This window comes from Calonectris borealis, chromosome 13 (assembly GCF_964195595.1).
Source record: "Calonectris borealis chromosome 13, bCalBor7.hap1.2, whole genome shotgun sequence".
NCBI classification, from domain to species: Eukaryota; Metazoa; Chordata; class Aves; order Procellariiformes; family Procellariidae; genus Calonectris; species Calonectris borealis.
In genome coordinates this window covers 22736970-22756106 of record NC_134324.1, presented here as the reverse complement: position 1 = coordinate 22756106, position 19137 = coordinate 22736970, and the positions used below count along the sequence as shown (strand labels likewise).

Sequence of the window (19137 nt, the reverse complement as noted above, 5' to 3'; positions counted from 1 at the left end):
AGGGGAAATTATCTTTTTTTTCGATCATGTCACTGTAGAAATGATGCACTTTCTTATGAGGCAGAAGCGGACTTCGGACAGCCTCTTCTACCAAGTATTAGGTCTGAAAGAAGCAGGACTTGAGCTGTGAAACCATCCACGACACCTTTGAGATTTCTGACCTTCCCTAGAGTTGGGTTTGAACCAGCCACCTCCTGCCCATTTGTAAGTCTCTCAGCCTGAATTCATCGTCCTACGTTGGTACTGTTCCTGTTTGGGCGCCCACCAGCTGAGGTGCTTCACAGGCAAGGAAATGGCAAAGTCCCTTGACTGGGGAGTTGATGAGAGAGGACCTGAACCACAGCCTCAAAGCCAAACTCCTCTGAGCTGGAGCTGAACTTTGTCTCAGAGCCTCTCCTTGTCCAAACATAAACCCAAGGTAAAATCTCTCCATGGTTTTGAGATGTTCAGATTCTCCCTGATTCCACCTATTATGGAGGAAATAACAAGGAGAAGGTTTTTTTTTTCCCCATCGTACTTGACCGCTGTGCCACTTCACTGATGCACATTGGACCCTTTAGCCATGTGTACTGCCACCATGGCCAAATTTCTGTGCTGCGTCAGCTCTTTTCCATACGTCTTCCCTTTGGATACACTTCGTGTGTAGTTTTGTTCAGCTGTGCAGTTTTGAATAAAACTGAGCAACACTGGCCATAAAAAATAATGTGAATATTTGTGAGAGTAGGATAATTTATTATTTCCATGCCAATGCTAGAGGAGGGAAAAGCAATGAGATGTGAGGTACGCAGTAGCAATGGAAACCTGAGAGAGACAGATCACATTACATCTTTCCTGTTTCTTTTTCTCTAAGTGGACCATAAAATAAAAACAAATCAGGCAATTGGAGCTCTTATCCATTTTCATTGTTTAAATGAGGATTTACTTAGACTAAAAGCTCCTTAAAGCCACTTAATTTTTCTAGTACCTATCTAGGCCAGTAGTAAAAATTCCTTTCCAGATGTCTTCAAGAGGGTACTCACCAAGTACTTTCTGAAAGAGAGCATCTTGGATGCTTTCCACAAATGTTATCAATTCTTAATGATGCTAGATTAGATAGCGCGGACAGGGCTTGCCATAGCATTTTTTAAAGCCTTGGGAATATTTGGAAGTTGCTTCAGTGATGGAAAGAGAAATTAAATGGGCTGCAGAGCAGTGAGGGGTACATGCTCTTTGTTTCAGCAATTAGTCAAAATAGCTCTAGCTAAAGTTTTTTATTTCAGAGATTTGAGCATATTTCACTGTCAATTGATGTTCTCACGTGGCACTGTTCATTGCAAATACCCTGTGAATTCCCTGGGTGTGAATTCCCAAGGGATCCCAGAGCCCTTGTAGCCAGCGCCTGTACATTTTGCCTCTATTTGCTCACCACCTTTCTAGGAGCAGTGTCATCGCAGTTGGCATAGATTTAGACAACACATCTTCCCTATCGTTCCCCATCACTGCTATCACTTTGCCATGCTTGCCTGATCTGTGATGCAATCGATGTGAGCTGCCCAGCACGCAGTGTGTCTGGGGGAAGTCCACACACTTGACTTCTGTTTCTTTAGCTGAAAAAAAATCACTGTGAGGAGGGTTGGAGATTTTCCATTAGGTCAGAATCTCCCAACTTCATTATAAGGTCTCTTTTGTCAAAATTTTTATTCTAGAAGTAACAATCCTTTAAGGCATCCTTTAAGCGTTGTGAGTCAGGAAAACCTATTTCTGAAATGAATAATAATTATATACTGGATATAATTGAGTGTAGATTGCTTACCAGGCAAACAATATATAGTATAGCTGAAGCTGAGCCTGAGCAGATCCTTGGATGAGAATTCATCTGGGTTAACGGACTCCCACAAGCCCAACCACGAGAGCTGCATTTGGGCAAGTTTCAATCGAAATCCAAGTTGGGCTGTCGTCATGCACCCTCAAATCTGCCTGTACCTGTGTGTAGCAACCTCCCTGGACTGTCATTCATATTTTACACTAGTTTTACTCTAAAAATTTTCCTCTAAAAATTGAAAGCAGCATTGAAATTGGCCGAGACATCAGACACTGGAGTTATATATTCCTTGAAGCAAGAACCCAATGTATCTAATGAACGTAGGCTTGCAGATGTTCCCATTGACTTCAGTGTCACCATTCGCTTGAGTAAGGACAGAGCCTTGCAGTACAAATGAGGCTGGCTGTGCTCAACACAGAATTAGGCAGAGTAGTATTACGGGGAAAAAAGAAAAGTTTAGATTGCTCTGAAGATCTGCACTGTGAAGTTGTTCGCTTTTCTTCAGAGTATGAGCCTAGGTGTCCGTGATCCTCCTGCGCTCTGAACCATTTCTGAACTCTGAAGCCAGAGCAGGACTTGCATTTAACATGCTGCTTCAAGTACTAACCATGACTGTAAGTGCTCAGCACGTGGGTTGAGGGTTCACTGACTACTATAAATGACTGTATTTCTAACGGTTATCCCAAGCGCGCAGGGGACACGAGTCACGGCCAAGCAGGAGCTCTGTGCGGGGAACCAGGGAGGACCGGCACAAGCAGTGCCCTGTTATTTTCATACGAAGCAACCAGGGCTCGCTCCAGTCCTCTGTAGGTCAATGCAATGGGACAGGCCAGGGGAAGGAAAGATCTTCCATACCAGCAAAGCCCCCACAGCCAGGGATTGGCTTCGCATGAGCTGTACTGCTGCCAGTTCTTCTGGGGTGAATCATGTCCCAGTATGAGTTGGAAGTTTTCCACCCAGAGGCTGGTATGGATTTTATATACACTCCATTTGCCTTTCCCCTCTGATTTGAGTTGACTTTTTTTTTTATTTAAAGCGTAGGTGTTTTAAAAGTAACGTTTTGGTTCACCTTCAGAGTTGCCGTTTGACTTCGTTGTCGTAACACGTCCTGATTAATGATTAATTGCGAAGGACATGTTCTGACTCCAGCCTGTGTCCTGGGGTGCTTGTCGCAGCAATGATGCACTAGGTTATTACTCACTCCCCTTAACCTGACAGCTGTATTTCTTTCTTTGACTGGTTAATGACCTTGACCAGGTACGCGTGCGTTTTTGTAGATGTGTGTGGTTGTAGGGCGTTGGGGATGTGCAAATTTTTCTTTCACTTGCGTGACCTTCATTTTACCTAAGTAAGAAAAAGGAACTGTTCCATGAACAGATGGAGTGTTATTTCTAGAGGTGGGTGAATAATGCAGAAAATTATTCATTCAAAACCCCTTCAGACAACTCAGATGTTTGCCTTAAGATAGTGTTGCAAATCCTAGTGCAAATATCTGCTTACATGAATGTTCAATCCAGCTATTTTGAAAATTGTGTGTGAATGTGATAGTCATCCAGTCCAGGAACAGAATAGTGCCAGGTAACTTAATTGATCCATTAAGGAAATCAGGAATAATCACTATTTTAAGCAGTAGTTACAGGACAGATAGTTTGTAAGCAATGAATAGCCAAGTTAGACTAAAAAAGGTTGTCAAATCATAGCAGGTGAAAAATAATAATGTGAAAACCAGTCTGTTCACGGATAATTCACTAAGGAGGGAAGGCTGCTAAAATCAGCAAGCGTCTGCTACAAATAGTTTGCTTGGCTCTTGTTGTTCCTTAATGAATCGAATCTATTAGCCAGGGAAAACATCACGTTGTCTTGAAAAACAAATCATATTTGGATGCCTCTTTCCATGCATTTGGACCCATTTTAACATGAACACACTAATTATGCTGTGGAGATGATTTTGTTATGGCAGAAATGAAACCAAGTTTGCAGCTATAACTATTCAGCTATGAAGTGCTGGAATAGGTATATGGGGAGAGATGCCTTTTAATTCTATTGCATTTCTCTTTAATATTTGTATCCTTTTACTTCACATACAGCTTTGGAGAACGTTTCTGTTCTCTTGGGTGCAGAGGCAAAGGGCCTGGCTTTTGGGTCTCAGCAGCCTCAAAACTGCCATTTATTCAGAGGGAGTTTGCCATTGACCGGTTTGAAGAATCATGTCCATGGCCTAGTTTGTACACAGATGGTAACTGGCTCACAAATTCCCAGTCTTCATGACATGCTTTCTGATGCAGAGGGAACTGGATGAGTCATATTGCTCCAGCTATGGTCTTTTTGGATGGAAATTATACTTTTAAATATATACTGTGATTACATACAGCGGTGATGGGCTCATTTGAAGGAGCTGGAATGTAAGCCATTAAGTTGAGTGGCTGCCATTATGTACTGCGTTTGCCAACAGACAATAGACAATGATACTTCATCTGTGACAACTTTGCCCTCTAGACTTTGAATAGAATTATCTTGATACGTAACCGTTTTCTTCAGCACCATCCAGGTAATAATTTTGTTATACTAGACAGCAAATGTGGCCTTTTATAAATAGGATAGGTGGAACAGAGAGGGACGGGACTTGCATGTGTCTTGTGCGGCGTGACCTGGCGAGCGGGGAAGGGGCCGGTTATACAACCACGGAGAGATGACGGCAGTGTGGCATGGTGGAGCCGACCGCACATCGTGCCTTGCTCTCTGCTGTGCTTTGGCAGCAGCGTTTTGCACAAACTAAAGAAAGAAACAACATGGCAATGGCTTGACTCACTCTTAGCAGGTGCTTGGGCAAAGCTCATGTTACCTGCTCCGAGGCTTTCGTAGCTCCGGCCAAGCCTCTGACCTGCACAGGGGTGCTTCGGGCTTGCGTGGCTGCCGGCAGCTACGGGGACGGGAGGTGGGCAGCGAGGGGGCACAGGAGCACGCTGTGCCTCGGAGATAGCTGCTGTCTCCCTGAGCAGCCCCGGAGGCTGTGGTGATAACTCGTGTTTCAGAACGGGTGTTGATGACTTGAAAATTCAAGACCTGGTATTAGGGGCTTTCCACCCTGTTTTAATTAGGGGCTGAAAAGTGTAGATCCAAGATGCAGTCCAGTTGAGCGAGAGGGTGCTGGCAAGTGTCTGCTTTGAATTACTCCGTTAAAGAGGACATTTTGGCTGTGGCAATTTTCCATAAAATCTGAGAAGCCATCAGACAGTGACTTTCATTCATTCCTAACCTGAATTGAGAAGAGCAGCTTAGAGGTGGAAGGCTGCGTATCCCCTTACTGATCTGGCCAATCCATGTAATAGGCTTACAGGGTCTGATGATAATCTGCAAGAGAGTTATGCGCGTTTAACTAGCATCAATTTATTACCTTACTGACGAGACAGCCTTTTACATCCAGGATTGTCCATTGAGCTTTTAGTAGGAAAAAAATCATGGTAATGCAAAGTCAATTAGATGGGAATAAGAATATCTGGCCAGATACCTGGTATCTCTCTGTTGAAACCAAGGGAGCAAGGGTACGTGCTGCGACGTCACCCCACTGTGCCACCCCTCTTCTTTCCATTGCCCCGAGTGCTATTTCCCCAAACGGCAGGGTTTGCACTAAGTACGTTAAATGCTTTCGGAATCTGTGAGTGATGCAGTACATATAGCAAGAGACTCTCGGCCTGCGGAGGCGAGGCCAAGGCAGGGTGCTGTGCCGACCCCGGGCTGCCAGCTCGGGGCTTGGAGAGCCAGAGGACACCGCGGGGTTTGGCTCAACAAGCGTCTCAAGGGGAGAAGCTCCTTTACATCGCTTACTTTTAAGTCCTGCCTGTTTGCCCTCTCGGGAGTTGACACGGATGAAAGGTGAGATGTAAATGCAAGATGTGTTCACTATAACGACTCGAGCTCTGTCTTGCTGCGTTTGTTGTGTTGTGTTATTGATGGCACGCGTGGGGTGGTGGCTAGCAGAGGCTGGTTGCCTGGGCGTTTCCTTTGAACTCAGGATGCCTCTTGCTGCTTTTTGGTCCAGGTGCTGTAATACTGAAAGACGAGAGGAAGACTTGCGTTTTTGCTGGAATAATTCCCTTGAAGATCATAATTTAGGTGCCAGAGGCTCTGTCTGGCCATTTCTTATTCCGGGTGCTCATCCTGTTTTTTCCCCTTGCTGCCTGAGACAGAAGCAATGGGATTTTCACCAGATGACTCTTGGTTTGCACAAGAGCAGCTGGACGGGCTTCGCTTGCCACTGGCTTGGCTGGCAGTCAGCTGGCCGACCCAGGGCTGTTACTGCCCCTGCAAAGTCACCTGAAGCCAGGGGTGGTTTCTGGGGGTCATGTGTTGTTTTCTAGCCATCGCTCGCTTTGAGCTTGCATTAATTAAACTTTTCTGTAAGCTCAGGTCTGCAAAACAATTTGTAGATGGCATTCCCCTCTTTGTGCTCATCTGCCAACAAGCCGCTCCTTGGCTGTATTAGACGTGAGCTGCAGTGACTTACACTAAGAAATCAAGAGATCAGAACAGCGAATAAGGAGCCTGAGCAGTGAGTGTAATCAGTGTAATACAGTCATCTGGACCTTAATCCACTGATTTGCACTACTTTTTAAGTTTCAAGTTCTCATCACCTACTAAAAATCTCTGTCTTTTTTTTAATGTTATCATTTTGGCATCATACTACAAAACCAATATATGGGAATTATGCATTAAGTCTGTTACTGAAGATGTGTTTTAATACATTGTGGTCTAACGTGACATAATCCAGGCATCTGCTTCATTTTTAAAGGTATTTTAAAACACATTGCAGTGATTGATATCACGAATGGGCTCTTGCTGCTTGTTCCTCGTACTTGGCCATCCAGGAATAATGTTTCTGTTTTGTATTAACAGCCCTACATTTGAATTAATTTCCTTTCATGATTTTTAGACCCTGGCCAACTGTGTCAGCTTTTATAGGACAAAGTATCTACTTATGCTTTCATTAGTTCTAGTCCTGTCACTTTATTCATTTCGCTATGAATGCCTGATTCTAGATAAGTGAAGTTGCTGCACTCGGTGGTCCTGGCGCGTGTGCCTGTGCGGGTGAGGTGTGTGTCTGGGTGTCGTTGCCCCCTGCTAAGTAGAGCTGGGATGGCTTAGCTGTGCGTCCCCAGCTTTGTGGCGGCTGATGGCAGTTCTCCTGCAGCTTCAGGGGTAAAGACCCCACGTCTGGGCTGAGCGCATCTGTGTGCCTGTTGCCTTTGTGAGTAGCTGTGTTGCGTTGAATAATGCAATCCACTGGGAGTAATTTGTGTAATTTGTTCCTTAATTCCTTTTTGCTTTGGAAACTCCCATGCCCCAGAGTAACAGGTGATGTATGTTTTAAAGTAAATAATCTCTAAACCATCAAGCGGTCTTGCCTTCCTCAGAGCAATTACAATTTTATCTTCCCTCCCTGCAAAAACTGTTCAGTTGCTCAGATGAACGCAGTTTGCCTAGAGTCAGCCAGTCTGCTCTGGGAGAGAAGTCTTCTGCTTTCCAGTTTCAGTAAGGACAGGCTTCTTGGGTAAAATGAGTCTAGATTTGGCATTCCTGACATTTCCATTCAGGTCTTGGTTATCCACGAATGGGTTGCGGATTAGCTACCCCACGGGCATAGGGATGCTCAGGGCGATCTCGGTGCAGCTGAGTGCTGCGCCTCCTCGCTGGGTCCCTCACCTCAGAGCTCAGTGCTCCACAGCAGCCTCTTGCCCCTCACTGTACATTCCCAGAGCCTAATTTATATATATTTTGTAATATCCGTTTTGCTTATCTGCGTTATTCTACACCTTGGTAATTGAGAGATAACTGTATCAATCTTTTCCTGAGTCCTGTGCGGGTCTGTACACAATGCTTCGATGTTATCTGGCACAGTGTTTGCTGCCGCAGCGAGCAGCGGGGCTGGGCTGATGCTTTATTAACGCTGGAAACATTGCTTGGTAATCCCAACTGTTCCCCACCCATGCAGCGTATTGCAGGCTCAGCCCAGTAAGATTAAACTGGACATAAATCAAAGTACAGCTTTGGCCCTCTGATCACAGGAAGGATTTCCAGTACAACTCTAGGTCTTTGAGGCAGTTACGGCCTTCGTTTAGGAATGTGAGGAGTCCCTTCTGGGGTCAGAAGACTGGGATTTGCATGGGTATTTTGGGTTTAGATCTTGAGGAGTATTTAGACATTTGTTTTCCGTGTGCTGTAACGAGGGATTCATGCTGACAGCCTCTGTTGGCCCCGAGTCAGTAAGGTGCCGTGAGCTGCTCTGGCTGTGTTTGACGAAAGGTGCTGTTTTCCCTGGAGCAGTTTAAACTCAGTCCCAGAACCGATCTCATAATTTATCTGAGTTAAAAGATTATGGTTAGTGGTTATTTGTAATTACTCTACATGAAAGATATGTCATCAGGCAAGGGGAGACTTAATGTGCCCAGTACGCAAAAGGGATTGGAAAGCAATTACGGTGACATATGCACCATCAAAGCGGAGGGCTCGCCGGTGCTCCAGAGCCAATTAAACACCGCATGGGCAGTGCTTTATTGGGGTAACTCTGTCTTGTTACTAGGCCTTTTCCTCATTGCTGCCTTGGTTTTATATGCACTTGGCTCTCCAGTTACCGTACGCAGCTCTGTGTTGCAGCTATAATTATTAATAGGAATGACATGGACAATAACTATAATAAGGTGGAGAATAAGACTAATACCATACCCTGCAGTCTGCTACTGTACCCTGTATGAGGTCAGGTGATGTCATGTGCCAGGCGATATCTTTTCAAGAAAATGTAAATCAATGAAAAATATAATAACCCAGTCCTAATGAACCTTTAAGTCTGTACTGATTCTCCACTTTAGAGATATATATATATAAAGCTTCCCACCAAGTGTGATAGTCTTTCCAGAATATGGGGATATCAGAGGCTCTCTCACTCCAATCAGCCTCTTTCAGCTGAAATCCAGCCATTAGTCAAATTCATCAAAGGGCTTGAAGGCAGAAAGGGATATTCTTTGCCTCGTGCTCAACCTTTGTGTGATTGCACCTCTTCAGAGAATAAGCAAATCAAGTGGAAATGCCCTCCCATTTGTTTTGTGAATGAGCCGCGGCGAATTCACTATGATTTGGCATTATTCAGTTTCTATAATTTCTGACGAGAGGTTTAAAAATAAATACACAATCAAAGGGACTATTGGGAGATGATACATGATCAAAAGTACAACATGATGGGTGGGGTGACATTTTCTTGTATGCTTCCTTTTTGTCTGCTCTGTCAACTGAGTGAACCTGCCCTAGTTGTGAAAAGCAGCGAAATGTTGGACCGAAACATGGGCTGCAGCGTCTGTTCCCTGCGCAGCTCAGGTGAGCACCCCATCAAACCGCTCCCGTGCTCGTACCGTATGGGTGGTTTTCGTGGGGGAGACCTACGAGTGGATCTCAGCAGAGCTATAAATGCCCTCCTTGGGGAATCTTTAAGATGATGGCATTGCTGTTGCAATAAATGGCCCCATGATTAACAGCCCTGTCAATCTGTGTTGCAAGAGTTACTGCTCGTGAAGGAGCAATGCAATTGAAACACAAGAGGATAAAGCAGCATAAGGTGCCTTTCTTCTGGGAACATGGGAAGCAAAGTGGTATTCTCATTTGGCTGGGGGTTTGCAGATCGTTTGTGTCTCCTGTTCTGCTGGGGTTACTTTGAGCATTGATTTCTTTACTCTGAATGCCAGCTCTCTCTACATTCTTGTTTGAAGATGTTTTGGCTGCTACCGTTATGGAAGGGCCTGTTGAATACAATGGGAGATGCTATTGTTATTTTACAGTGCTTTTATGTTGTCTGAATAAAGGGCATGTCTGTACAAGAACAATTTGAACAAATGGCATAGTGTCACCGCGTTTCTCCATCTCCCTTCACAGCCTGCTCCCTGTTCCTGCCGTCCCGCTCCCGTGGAGGAGTACCTGGTTTATGTAATGCTGCTTTGAAAGGGAACTACCCAGAGCTTCTTTTTTTTTTACTATTATAACTCTATTGATGCATTAAGAAAGGATCTAATAGAGAAATATATCCCTGCCTTAAGATTATTCATATTAGGCCATGGTCCTAGAAACTTTGTAGGTACTTAGAATTTTCTAAGGAGATGGTGATCTATAGTAGATTTCTTTGGGTTTTTTTGGGAAGGTGGCTCTTCATTAAGTGCATTTTGGACTAGTGAGAAACTCTATGCTGGAAACTCAATGCAGAATCTCGTGAACTAATGATGATTATCCTTGGAAGAGGTATGGATAGCTAATAGTGATTTGTGTGGCCTAGCCTCAAACCAGATCACCCCCCTGAAAAGATTTCTGCTATTTTGTGCCCATTTCAGTCTCCAGGGACCAGTAAGTCCCTGATTTCTTTTTCAAGTTGGCCCATAAGAAGCCAGTAAATGTTGATCAGTTGGGAATATTTAGCAAAATTTTGCAATAGTGGCTGATTTCACTAAAACGTGTTTCATACTCGGCTGCCTCACTGCGGGCAGTTGCTGAGGAGGAGCAGATGTTGGTCTCCAACTGTGCGTCGTGGCTTTGGAAGTGAGCAAAGTCAGGGAAAATGCACCAGATGGATCAGAGGCAGAGGCTCACCCATTCCCCAAACTCTTCTTCCAAGCTGTGGCATCTTGTAGAGCTGGAGCAAAGTCCCTTTGCAGTGACACAGCCGGTTCATGGCTGGTAGATTTAAACCCTGCAGTAGCCTGGAAGAAGTTGTAAACCTTGGGTTAGAGGTCACTTTCTGAAATGTACTTTAGAAAAACATCCTGGACGGTGATCCTGGGCTTTTTTGATCAGGATGTGCTATAGATACAGACCGCGAGATAGGGAGTGACAAGGTGTGTGGGACCTGCTGCTGCAGGAGGGTCTTCCATGGCACCCCCCTTCCCCTCCTCTCCTTTGGGTCATACGGGTTTGCTCCAGACTTGCGCTAGTAACCGGGTTAGGCTGAGTGATTCCACCCTGTCATGTAAGAAGGTGCTGTTCCTGTTATTCCTTCTATTTTTATTTTCCTGCTTACTTTGGCAGGGAGAGTTATTTTGTCTTGATAGCAGTGCCACAAAGCCATGGCCAGAAAAAAAACTTGCAAATTCCAGAGTTGAACTACCACAATTGAGCTCCTCTCTTATTTTCCTTGCAAGCTGCCCCCATGCCATTAATGACGCTCTCTCCCCTTTGGCTGAGGCCTTTGAAAAGCACGAGGGAAGGAGACAGTCGGGATCATTCACCAGATGGGCATTTCTGAGCTTTCCCAACACCAGTGAGGACAATCACAGCTAGGTGAGCTCAGCAGAGGTTTTGCAACGATGTACCACGACGTGTTTGCTGTGGTTCAGCCTTCAGCATCCCTGCCGTGGCAGCCCATGGTGTGCCACGGGCAGGAGCTCTCAGCTGGCACGCACTGATGGCACTGCATCCCGGAGGTTATGATTTGCAGAGTCCTCTGAAACCCTTTTTTACTGTTTGTTGTTGTTGCCATTTTATTTTGGCAGCACTTCTGATGTAATTCAGTATTTCCAGTGGCCATGTTCCATCCTGGAAATAACACCAGACTAGAAGAGAAAGGAAAATCCACATGGACCTTAAGTAGGACTGATTTAATTCCTTTCCACTGACTTTACTTGCTATTGTGAAAGCATTCACCTGTTGTACATGGGTGTTAGGAATGTCTTAAATAAGTGTCTTTAGAATGAGGGTTTGTGACTGAACTATTGGAGGTTTACAGAGCGCTTTGGAAACCTGTAGTGAAAATCCCTGGAAAGGCTGATCCTGGCGATACAGTGATGATACCCATGTTCTTGTTCTTAGTGTGTATTCCAGAAATGTGTCAGCTGTGTATATAATTAGAGAGAGCATTGTCTTTATTTCCTTTTTCTTTTCCTCATTAAGTATATTTATTTGTGGTGCTGGGACATAGAAGTGGCCCCTCACCTGTCTAGCCTGGTACTTATCTTTGGCCATGACCAGGTGTTTGCTAGGAGGTGAAGAAGGATCCATGATGAATAGTGACTCTGGTCCCTAGACCATGCCCAACATTCCAATAGTTAAATCTGGTCTTCTGCACACTGAGAAAGTTTTTTCTTCACTCCAGACAGAAAGCGGTTGGCAGTGCTCTGAAGTCTCCTGTAAAACAGGAAAAATTATTCTCAGGTCTGTTGTTAAGAAATGCTCGTGGGCATTTCTCCTGCACTGATGTTACATGGTAAAAGCATGGAGGAACTTTTCTCTTTGGGCTCTTTAGTTTGAACAACCAACTGACAAGAATATTTTATTTTAGTGGAAACTAGGACTTTCACCTGGAAGACAAGCAGTATCCAGGGTATGTCAAAACCAAATGTACCTGTTGCATTTCTTCTAGCTACCTCCCTCTTCTTATGAGTAGGACACTTTTCCCAAATATCTAAGTCCTTGTTATTGTAAATTTACAAGGCTGGGATTTTGTGAATTCTTCTGATGGGCACGGAGAACATAATTTTATTTACAACCACCTGCTATTACTGGGAGAGTGTGATTTAATATTTGACTATTCCTGTTGTGATTATTATTGTTAAATCCAGTTCTTTGTTACCCCTTTTTAGTGATAGCCAAATTGTAGATGGGATGAACGTAAGATGTTGGAAATGTAAACTTCTGCATCACGCAGTTAAACACAGAGAAATAGTATTTTCTAGGGCATGATTCACCTCACTCGAAGATAGACAACTGAAATAGCCGAGATGAATCACACTCCAGATGTGTCTCCTTCTCTTCACTGATTATAAAGGAGTCCAGATAACTGTCTCGGATGCTGTGTGGTAGACATCTAAAATTACGGGAGATAAGTCTCTCTCAAGGTCTTTGGCTGAGTATGTCTGACCACAGTGCTAAGACCCAGGTTTGAAACCAAGAGACGTGAACTTTCTGGAATGAAGAGCTCTTACGTTGAATTCTCTCAGAAAATAATATTTTATCCTGGCCTTTCTCTAGTTCATCATCTCTTGCTGCTGCAGGTGTCAGGTTCTGTCTCTGTAACCCTGTCCTGAAAGAGTCAGACGGCTCCACAGATGCAGCAAGATGTCTTGCAAAATAAATTAAACTGGATCTTTTAGTTTTAGGCTGATGTTCTCTCAATGGACCCAGCACGTGCGATGGCTGGAACTTGAATTCTGCCATCCCGCTGCTGTCCTTTTTTCACAGGCTGAACTGTATTTGTATTTTGGAAGGCTAAGGTTTGCTTGCAGGCTTCCTGGCATGTGGATCCCTTTCTTGGGCTAACGATATGGACCAGGGGCTGGAAAGGCCCAGCTAAAGGGGCCTTTCTTCTATCTGCTGGCACTGGGCAGTGAAAACGAAGAACTTACAGCCTTTCTCCTTGAGTATCAAGAAACACCTTACAAAGCCACCTCAGCTTCTGACATCCACCAAAAACATCTTCCAGATCTCTGCGTTAGCAGCAGAAATAGGCCGAGCACCCCCCCGGCTTTTCTGGCCCCTGCAAGTCCCTGCCAGCCCTTGCCGCTGGCCAAGCCGTTCTCCTTGGAGCTGGGATTTTGTGCCTCGGGCTCGGAAATGCACTTTTGCAAAGTAGGCTAGGAGGCTCTAAAACACAATCCCTCTGAAGTTTGGTTTCAGTGACGTTTCTGTGGCAGTTTGTGCCCAGAACCGCCTGTGTGTGAAATGACAGCAAAGTCTATGTCAGCTGAAGCAGAAAAAGCAGAAGCACAGCTTCTGCGTAATAGCTCCGTTCCTGGTTCATCATCAGTGAAAAATGGACTAAAATACCCAATGGCATTAAAAAAAGGAACAAGTGTCAGGCCAACCTGATTTATTTTGTGACAAGAAAACTGATTTTCTAGACAAAGAGAATGCACTCGACTTTGTTTATTTAGATAAGCTAAACGCAAGATCACAATGAGCCACTGGTGGGAGGTAGCCATGGGAAAAAGGGGGAGATGTTATGTAGTACTGCAAGATTTCTGTGACTCTAATAAATACTTCACGCTGTTTCACAAATCTCTGCTAAGGTCTCTTTGGAAATCGTATTTACAGTTCTGTTCATCTATGTTCAAGAAAGATGCAGCAAAATATCACCAGCCTAAAAGGGCTGGTGAAATGCTCAGGGAAAGGAAGAGCCAGACAAGGCTGAAAGAGCAGAGCTGGGAAAGCACAGGCTGGGGCGAGAGGGACAGTGTCCATAAATACGGCAAAGGGGAAACACTAGCGAAGGAGAAGAGCTCAGTCCTGGCAGAAGAACAGATGACTGTTAACTTGAATGTATTAAAGGGGTTTTCTTCAGCTGTGAAGTCTTCATCCCTTCCAGATCTGTCTTGGGGTTCTTTGTGGTTTAAACTGATTCATATTTACGAAAGCATCTGGAAACCTTGATTTAGAGCAACGCGAGGTGTGGTGAGGAAGCACTGAAACATATCACTACCTGCGTTGACCATTCAGTTGTTGCACTGGAAACAGAAATCAATCTTTATAACTGTTATTTTTCCAGATGTAGCTACCCTACTTTGCTAAGTGAGGGCCCAAAGCTGGGGTGAACTGAGGGTCCTGCACCACCTGGCTTCAGCTGCCACTAGTTTGGATGGTGCCTAGCTCGTGCCTAGCTCCTCGCAGCTCTGTATCGAAAGCCCAAACATGAGGTAAATCCACACTAATACAGTAGATGCCCTCTGCGATAAGTTCAGCACATCAATTAGGTGCATTGCTTGATCTTCGATGACACCTTGTTATTAACCCGTGCTTTTCTGCCTGCTGTCAGGTGATCTTGTGAGGCTTGTGTGTAGAAATCCCCTACATGATACACGAAGAAGCCGTGTTTCTTTTACAGCTGATTTTGAATTATAAAGGACAATTTATCAAAGTGGAAGTAGGACGAACATTGCTTTACTTTATCTACTGCAGGAACAAGAGGTCCACTGACTAGATACATCTTGGCTTTGAGGATGAAAGGCCCTAAGTGTCAAGTTAGGCTCTCTTAGATCTTGCTGCTTCATGTACAACTGACTAATAATTGAAGAGCTGAAACTGCAACTGTAATTGTCACAAACCTAAGGAGCTTGATTTCTTAAAGGAAAGGCAGTTCAAGGAAAACGGTAAATGAGGGCCTTTAATCTGACTGAATTGCCTGTAGGGACTTGAATGCTCTTACATGTTTATGCTGAGAACCCTGCAGCAGTGCTAGAAGGTTTACTGCAAGTTCTTACTGTGCAGGTAGTTATTAGCAGGCATTTTGGTAAGCCAAAGTTATAAAAGAGCCGTTAAGAGCACTCTAACCATTCCCAGTGCTTCTGCACTTACATAACCGCTGCGACGGGTTATTGTCTTTATGCTTTGTATTGCTTGCCGAAACTGAAAGGATATCTGTGGCTGTTAAAGTCTTGCCATGTGGAAGGTCTGTAATGGTTGCAGCGCTGAGCATTTTGTGAGCTGAAATTCTGATTTGGAGGTGAGCCCAAGTGCGTATTCAGTGCGTCTCAGGCGACAGAATTAATGAACGAGGTTCGGGATGGCTCTGACAAGCTAATAAGCACATGGGTAAAGTCTGTATTTGTCGGGCAGTCTTACTGTTCAGTGCAGAATTCCTGCAGTGGACGAAACGTAAACACGATTTATTATTCTGTTAAAAAATACATGACTACCGTTCTGAGGAGCAGCGGGTGTCCCAGGCATGGATGGATGTCTTGTGGATGCACAAGTATCAGTGTTTGGATGAGTCCTTACCACAAGCATTAAGCAGGAGTTTTATATATATAAAACTAGGTGGCTCGCAATGAAAATGAGAACCGGTTAAGTCCTTGCCATGGTGCTGGTCCAGCTCTAAGGCAGCTGTGTGCTCCACGTGGAGAGACGTTCAGTAGTCCTGTCGGACACAAGCCTGGCCTCAGTCCAGTTTCTAGTGGGCAGGTATCTGCACCCTGAAGGCTGTCCCAGCAGGCAGCGCCGGCAGGTTTCTTGTGGGCAGAGCGAGGTTTGAACGTGCTGAGGAGCTGGGCAGTGCAGACCCCAATGCAGACCCCAGGTCAGGTCTGAAACAGGTCAGCAGGGTGCCGCGGTGCCCTTCTTAGCTGCTGTGTAGCTTGAAGATTTCAAAAGCAAGGGATGTCAGTACATCACCAGCACCAAACAAATACTGAAGTCTCAATTTAAAAAAAAAGCGTTCTTCTAAATACGTTTGCCAACTTTGCTTGGATTTGCATGGAAAGCCTTCTGAGCCTCGAGCTGACATTCGATCCTTTAACTGAGCAAACTTGCTCTGAAACAAAAATTCCTTTGCAGGACACCATCGCTCGCTTGGTTTTGCCATTTTTGGGAACTCCCAGCTATACATTATGCTAACCAACTGGACCTGAAAGCCATGTACCTTGATAGATGTGCATGCTCATAAATACGGCGGTGGCAGGGGAGGTGTTGCTTTTCCCATGCGTAGGGCCAGGACCTGAGAGGTGCTGAGCATCCGCACGCCGTGCTCGCTTGCGTGGCATGGTTAGGAGCAGAACAGCGGTCTGTAGAAACGGTCGCAGACTGGATTACATCACGTGAGGGTGAAATTGTTACGGGTTGGGATGGAGGAAAACTGTTTTACTTTGGCTGAGCGCTTTTTTCTGTGCTGCTGCTGTGCATGTGCTTGCGTCGGGGAACCGAGCTTTTATTGACTGCTGGTTTTCTGTTTTCAAAGCTGATCAGTGGTGGTTCTATTGTAAGTGCTGAGGCAGTATGGGATCACGTCACCATGGCCAACCGGGAGTTGGCGTTTAAAGCAGGAGACGTTATCAAGGTCCTGGATGCTTCCAACAAGGACTGGTGGTGGGGTCAGATCGATGATGAAGAAGGATGGTTTCCCGCCAGCTTCGTGAGGGTGAGTGTCTTTCTTCTTTTTACCGCTACAATGAATCACTGCTGATGCTGTTCAGAATGGTCAATGAACTGAACCGTTACTGTGTTTGTTATCTTTGATGCTTATTTCCTGTTTTCTGTCCGAAAAATGGGGAGCAAAGGTTTCAAAAGAAGTGAGAGTGGAGTAGAGGGAGGCTGGAGTAGGTATTGGCTCTTGGGATATGGAGTGGCCTTTGCTGTGTGTTTCGACATGATGTAGCCTCCCTCCTTAAGCAGTTCTTTGGAAAACCAGTTAAGAGTTGTGTGGGCTGTCAGGTGTAGGTGATTTGGTGGGGCCTAAAAGTTCACGCCGGCTACAAGCGACCCGCATTGGGAAGAGCTTTCTGGTCTGCGTGTCGCACAGAGAGGTGTCAGCCCTCCCCTTTCCAAAGCAGTGCTGCGTTTTGACTCTTCAGCAGTTTTGAATGTAAAATTACTTCACTAATTAGTCCCTGACCAGCTCTGGTTATTTTTTTTGAGGAGACAAGAAACCATTTTGCTTGTCTCTGTTTTTCTGCTGAAGCAGGTTTTGCTATACCCAGCCAGTGGCGATCTGGCCTTTCACAAATAAGAAGGATTTCAGCACTTAATTTTTTTTACTCAGTATGTGTTAAGAAAGCAAAGGGACAAGAAGATGCCCTTTTTGCTATTGTCAGCTCCTGCCACATTATTTGGGCACTCTCGAGCCTTCCTCGGGGAGTCAAGACGTTGGCTTTGACCTTGTGCACTTCCTTCTCCTCTCCCTTCTGCACAGGGTTCAAGAGGCGGGATCAGAGACTTAATTCCTTTAGAAGCCTAGGGGATATGGTTCAAAAAATGAAGATTTCTTTTGCCTTGTAAAATTGTGTGAAAGATGACTCTTTCCTTTGAGCCTCCCAGGCAATTTGACAAGCTCCGTGGCAGTCGAGGGGAAGACAGTTCTCTCTGCAGCGCACACTGAGGACATGCCGCATCCCAAGGAGACGCCGTGTTTGCTTTGGTTCTCTGCCTGCCTTACCCTCCCTCTGAGCCCTCCCTCTTTGGGGCAACCCTGCATCATCAACACCCCCGTTTGATTATATCGCTTCATCTGGGAAATATGGATTAGGAAAATTGGGTTAAAATGTATGACCTGGTGTTTCCTACTGAGGTACAATGACCACCGATAAGGGAACCCAGACCTTTGCTCGCTTCTGCCTCCCCAGTGCACGATTTTTCTCCCCCTGTGGGACACATGATGCAGCTCGTCTGTCTCTCCTAGGTCTGGCCAGTGCTAAGAGCAAGAGATCAGGGACTGGAGCTGGAGCCTGGGCTGCCTGCGTGAAAGAGCTTATGTTGTTATTCTGGCCCGAAATAACAAGTAGTGTTTAGTATTTTGTTGAATAGGACAGCTGAGCTGACCCCTGCAGCCAGTGGAGATAGCGAGTTTGGAAAATGAATTTGCATCAGGTGTGAGCAAGATGATAATCTTATTGCAGAAAATACTCCCACCTGTGTCGCTAGCCCATCTCATCTGTGTTGCTGGCCGGAAAGGCTGAATTAGAAAAATCTGTCTGTCTGATTATTTTTGCTTAATTTGGAGACTGAAATATTCTGGGCCGGTTTAACTTTTCAGTGTATTGACCAGTGCTGTTTTGTTTCGTGATTGAGGGGAAAAGATTTAATATCCTTTTTTGTATGATGTTGTAAACATACTGTTCACGGTAGGTTTAATAACAATCTTGTTTTGTGTTACCCTGTTCTCTAAAAAACCACACCAAACAACTAAACAAACAAGCCCATTTACTCTAAGGCTCAAAACCTTGGATCATTTGACGTGGCTGAACTTTCCATCTCTCCCTACACTTTCAAAGGCTGGGAGGATGATTTTAGAAACCAGTAAAAACAAAGAAGAGGAATCAATGAATCTCAGACTGTTGTACACAAATGTCTGAACAACATCCTGAACAACCCTTGGTGCTTAGGATCATGATGGCCTTACCAGGCAAGTTTCTTGCTCATTCTGTCTAATGTCACAACCCCGCGGCTTGACTTTACTCCAACAAAATCAATCTTTCCATCAGCTCTGCAAGAGGCTGGCTCGATTGTTCCATCTGTGAGACACTTGTTCAGCCTGGGCTGGGACCAGACACCTGCCCTGGGACCAAATGATGCGCTCCCAAAAGGGGAAGCTGCATGGGTTTGCTGCCATGAATGATAATTAATATTTAAAAATAAGTACCAGCCATTTCAAAAAATATGCAAGCGGAGTTCTGGCACAGTTTGTCCGCAGCTCTGCAAGGGAGGCTGAAGGGGAAAATTCGCCACTCGGGTTTACAAAACAGAGCTGCCTTCTCCACGCAGCACTTCTCGGTGTGCTGCCACGAGGCAGCCCACTCGCTGGTTGTCCTGTGCTGAGAAAACAACTGCCATTTGGGCTGTCATGTTCTCCTCTCCTCTGTTGGCTGAGGTCGCTTGCTTGCCTCTTC

General features: G+C 45.1%; 1 protein-coding gene across 16 annotated transcripts in view; it reads left to right on the top strand.

Moving 5' to 3' along the window:
- ARHGEF9 (Cdc42 guanine nucleotide exchange factor 9) overlaps positions 1 to 19137 on the top strand; it is a 192878-nt gene that overhangs the window by 107189 nt on the left and 66552 nt on the right. For 14 of the 16 annotated variants that reach the window (XM_075162527.1, XM_075162513.1, XM_075162529.1 and 11 more), the window contains one exon: positions 16494 to 16673. In XM_075162527.1, the coding sequence (XP_075018628.1) occupies positions 16548 to 16673 (126 nt within the window). In that variant the 5' untranslated portion in view covers positions 16494 to 16547. Of the gene's footprint in view, positions 1 to 5310; positions 5675 to 9071; positions 9167 to 16493; positions 16674 to 19137 lie in introns of those variants that run through there. The other 2 variants (XM_075162525.1, XM_075162526.1) reach the window with 2 other exon arrangements.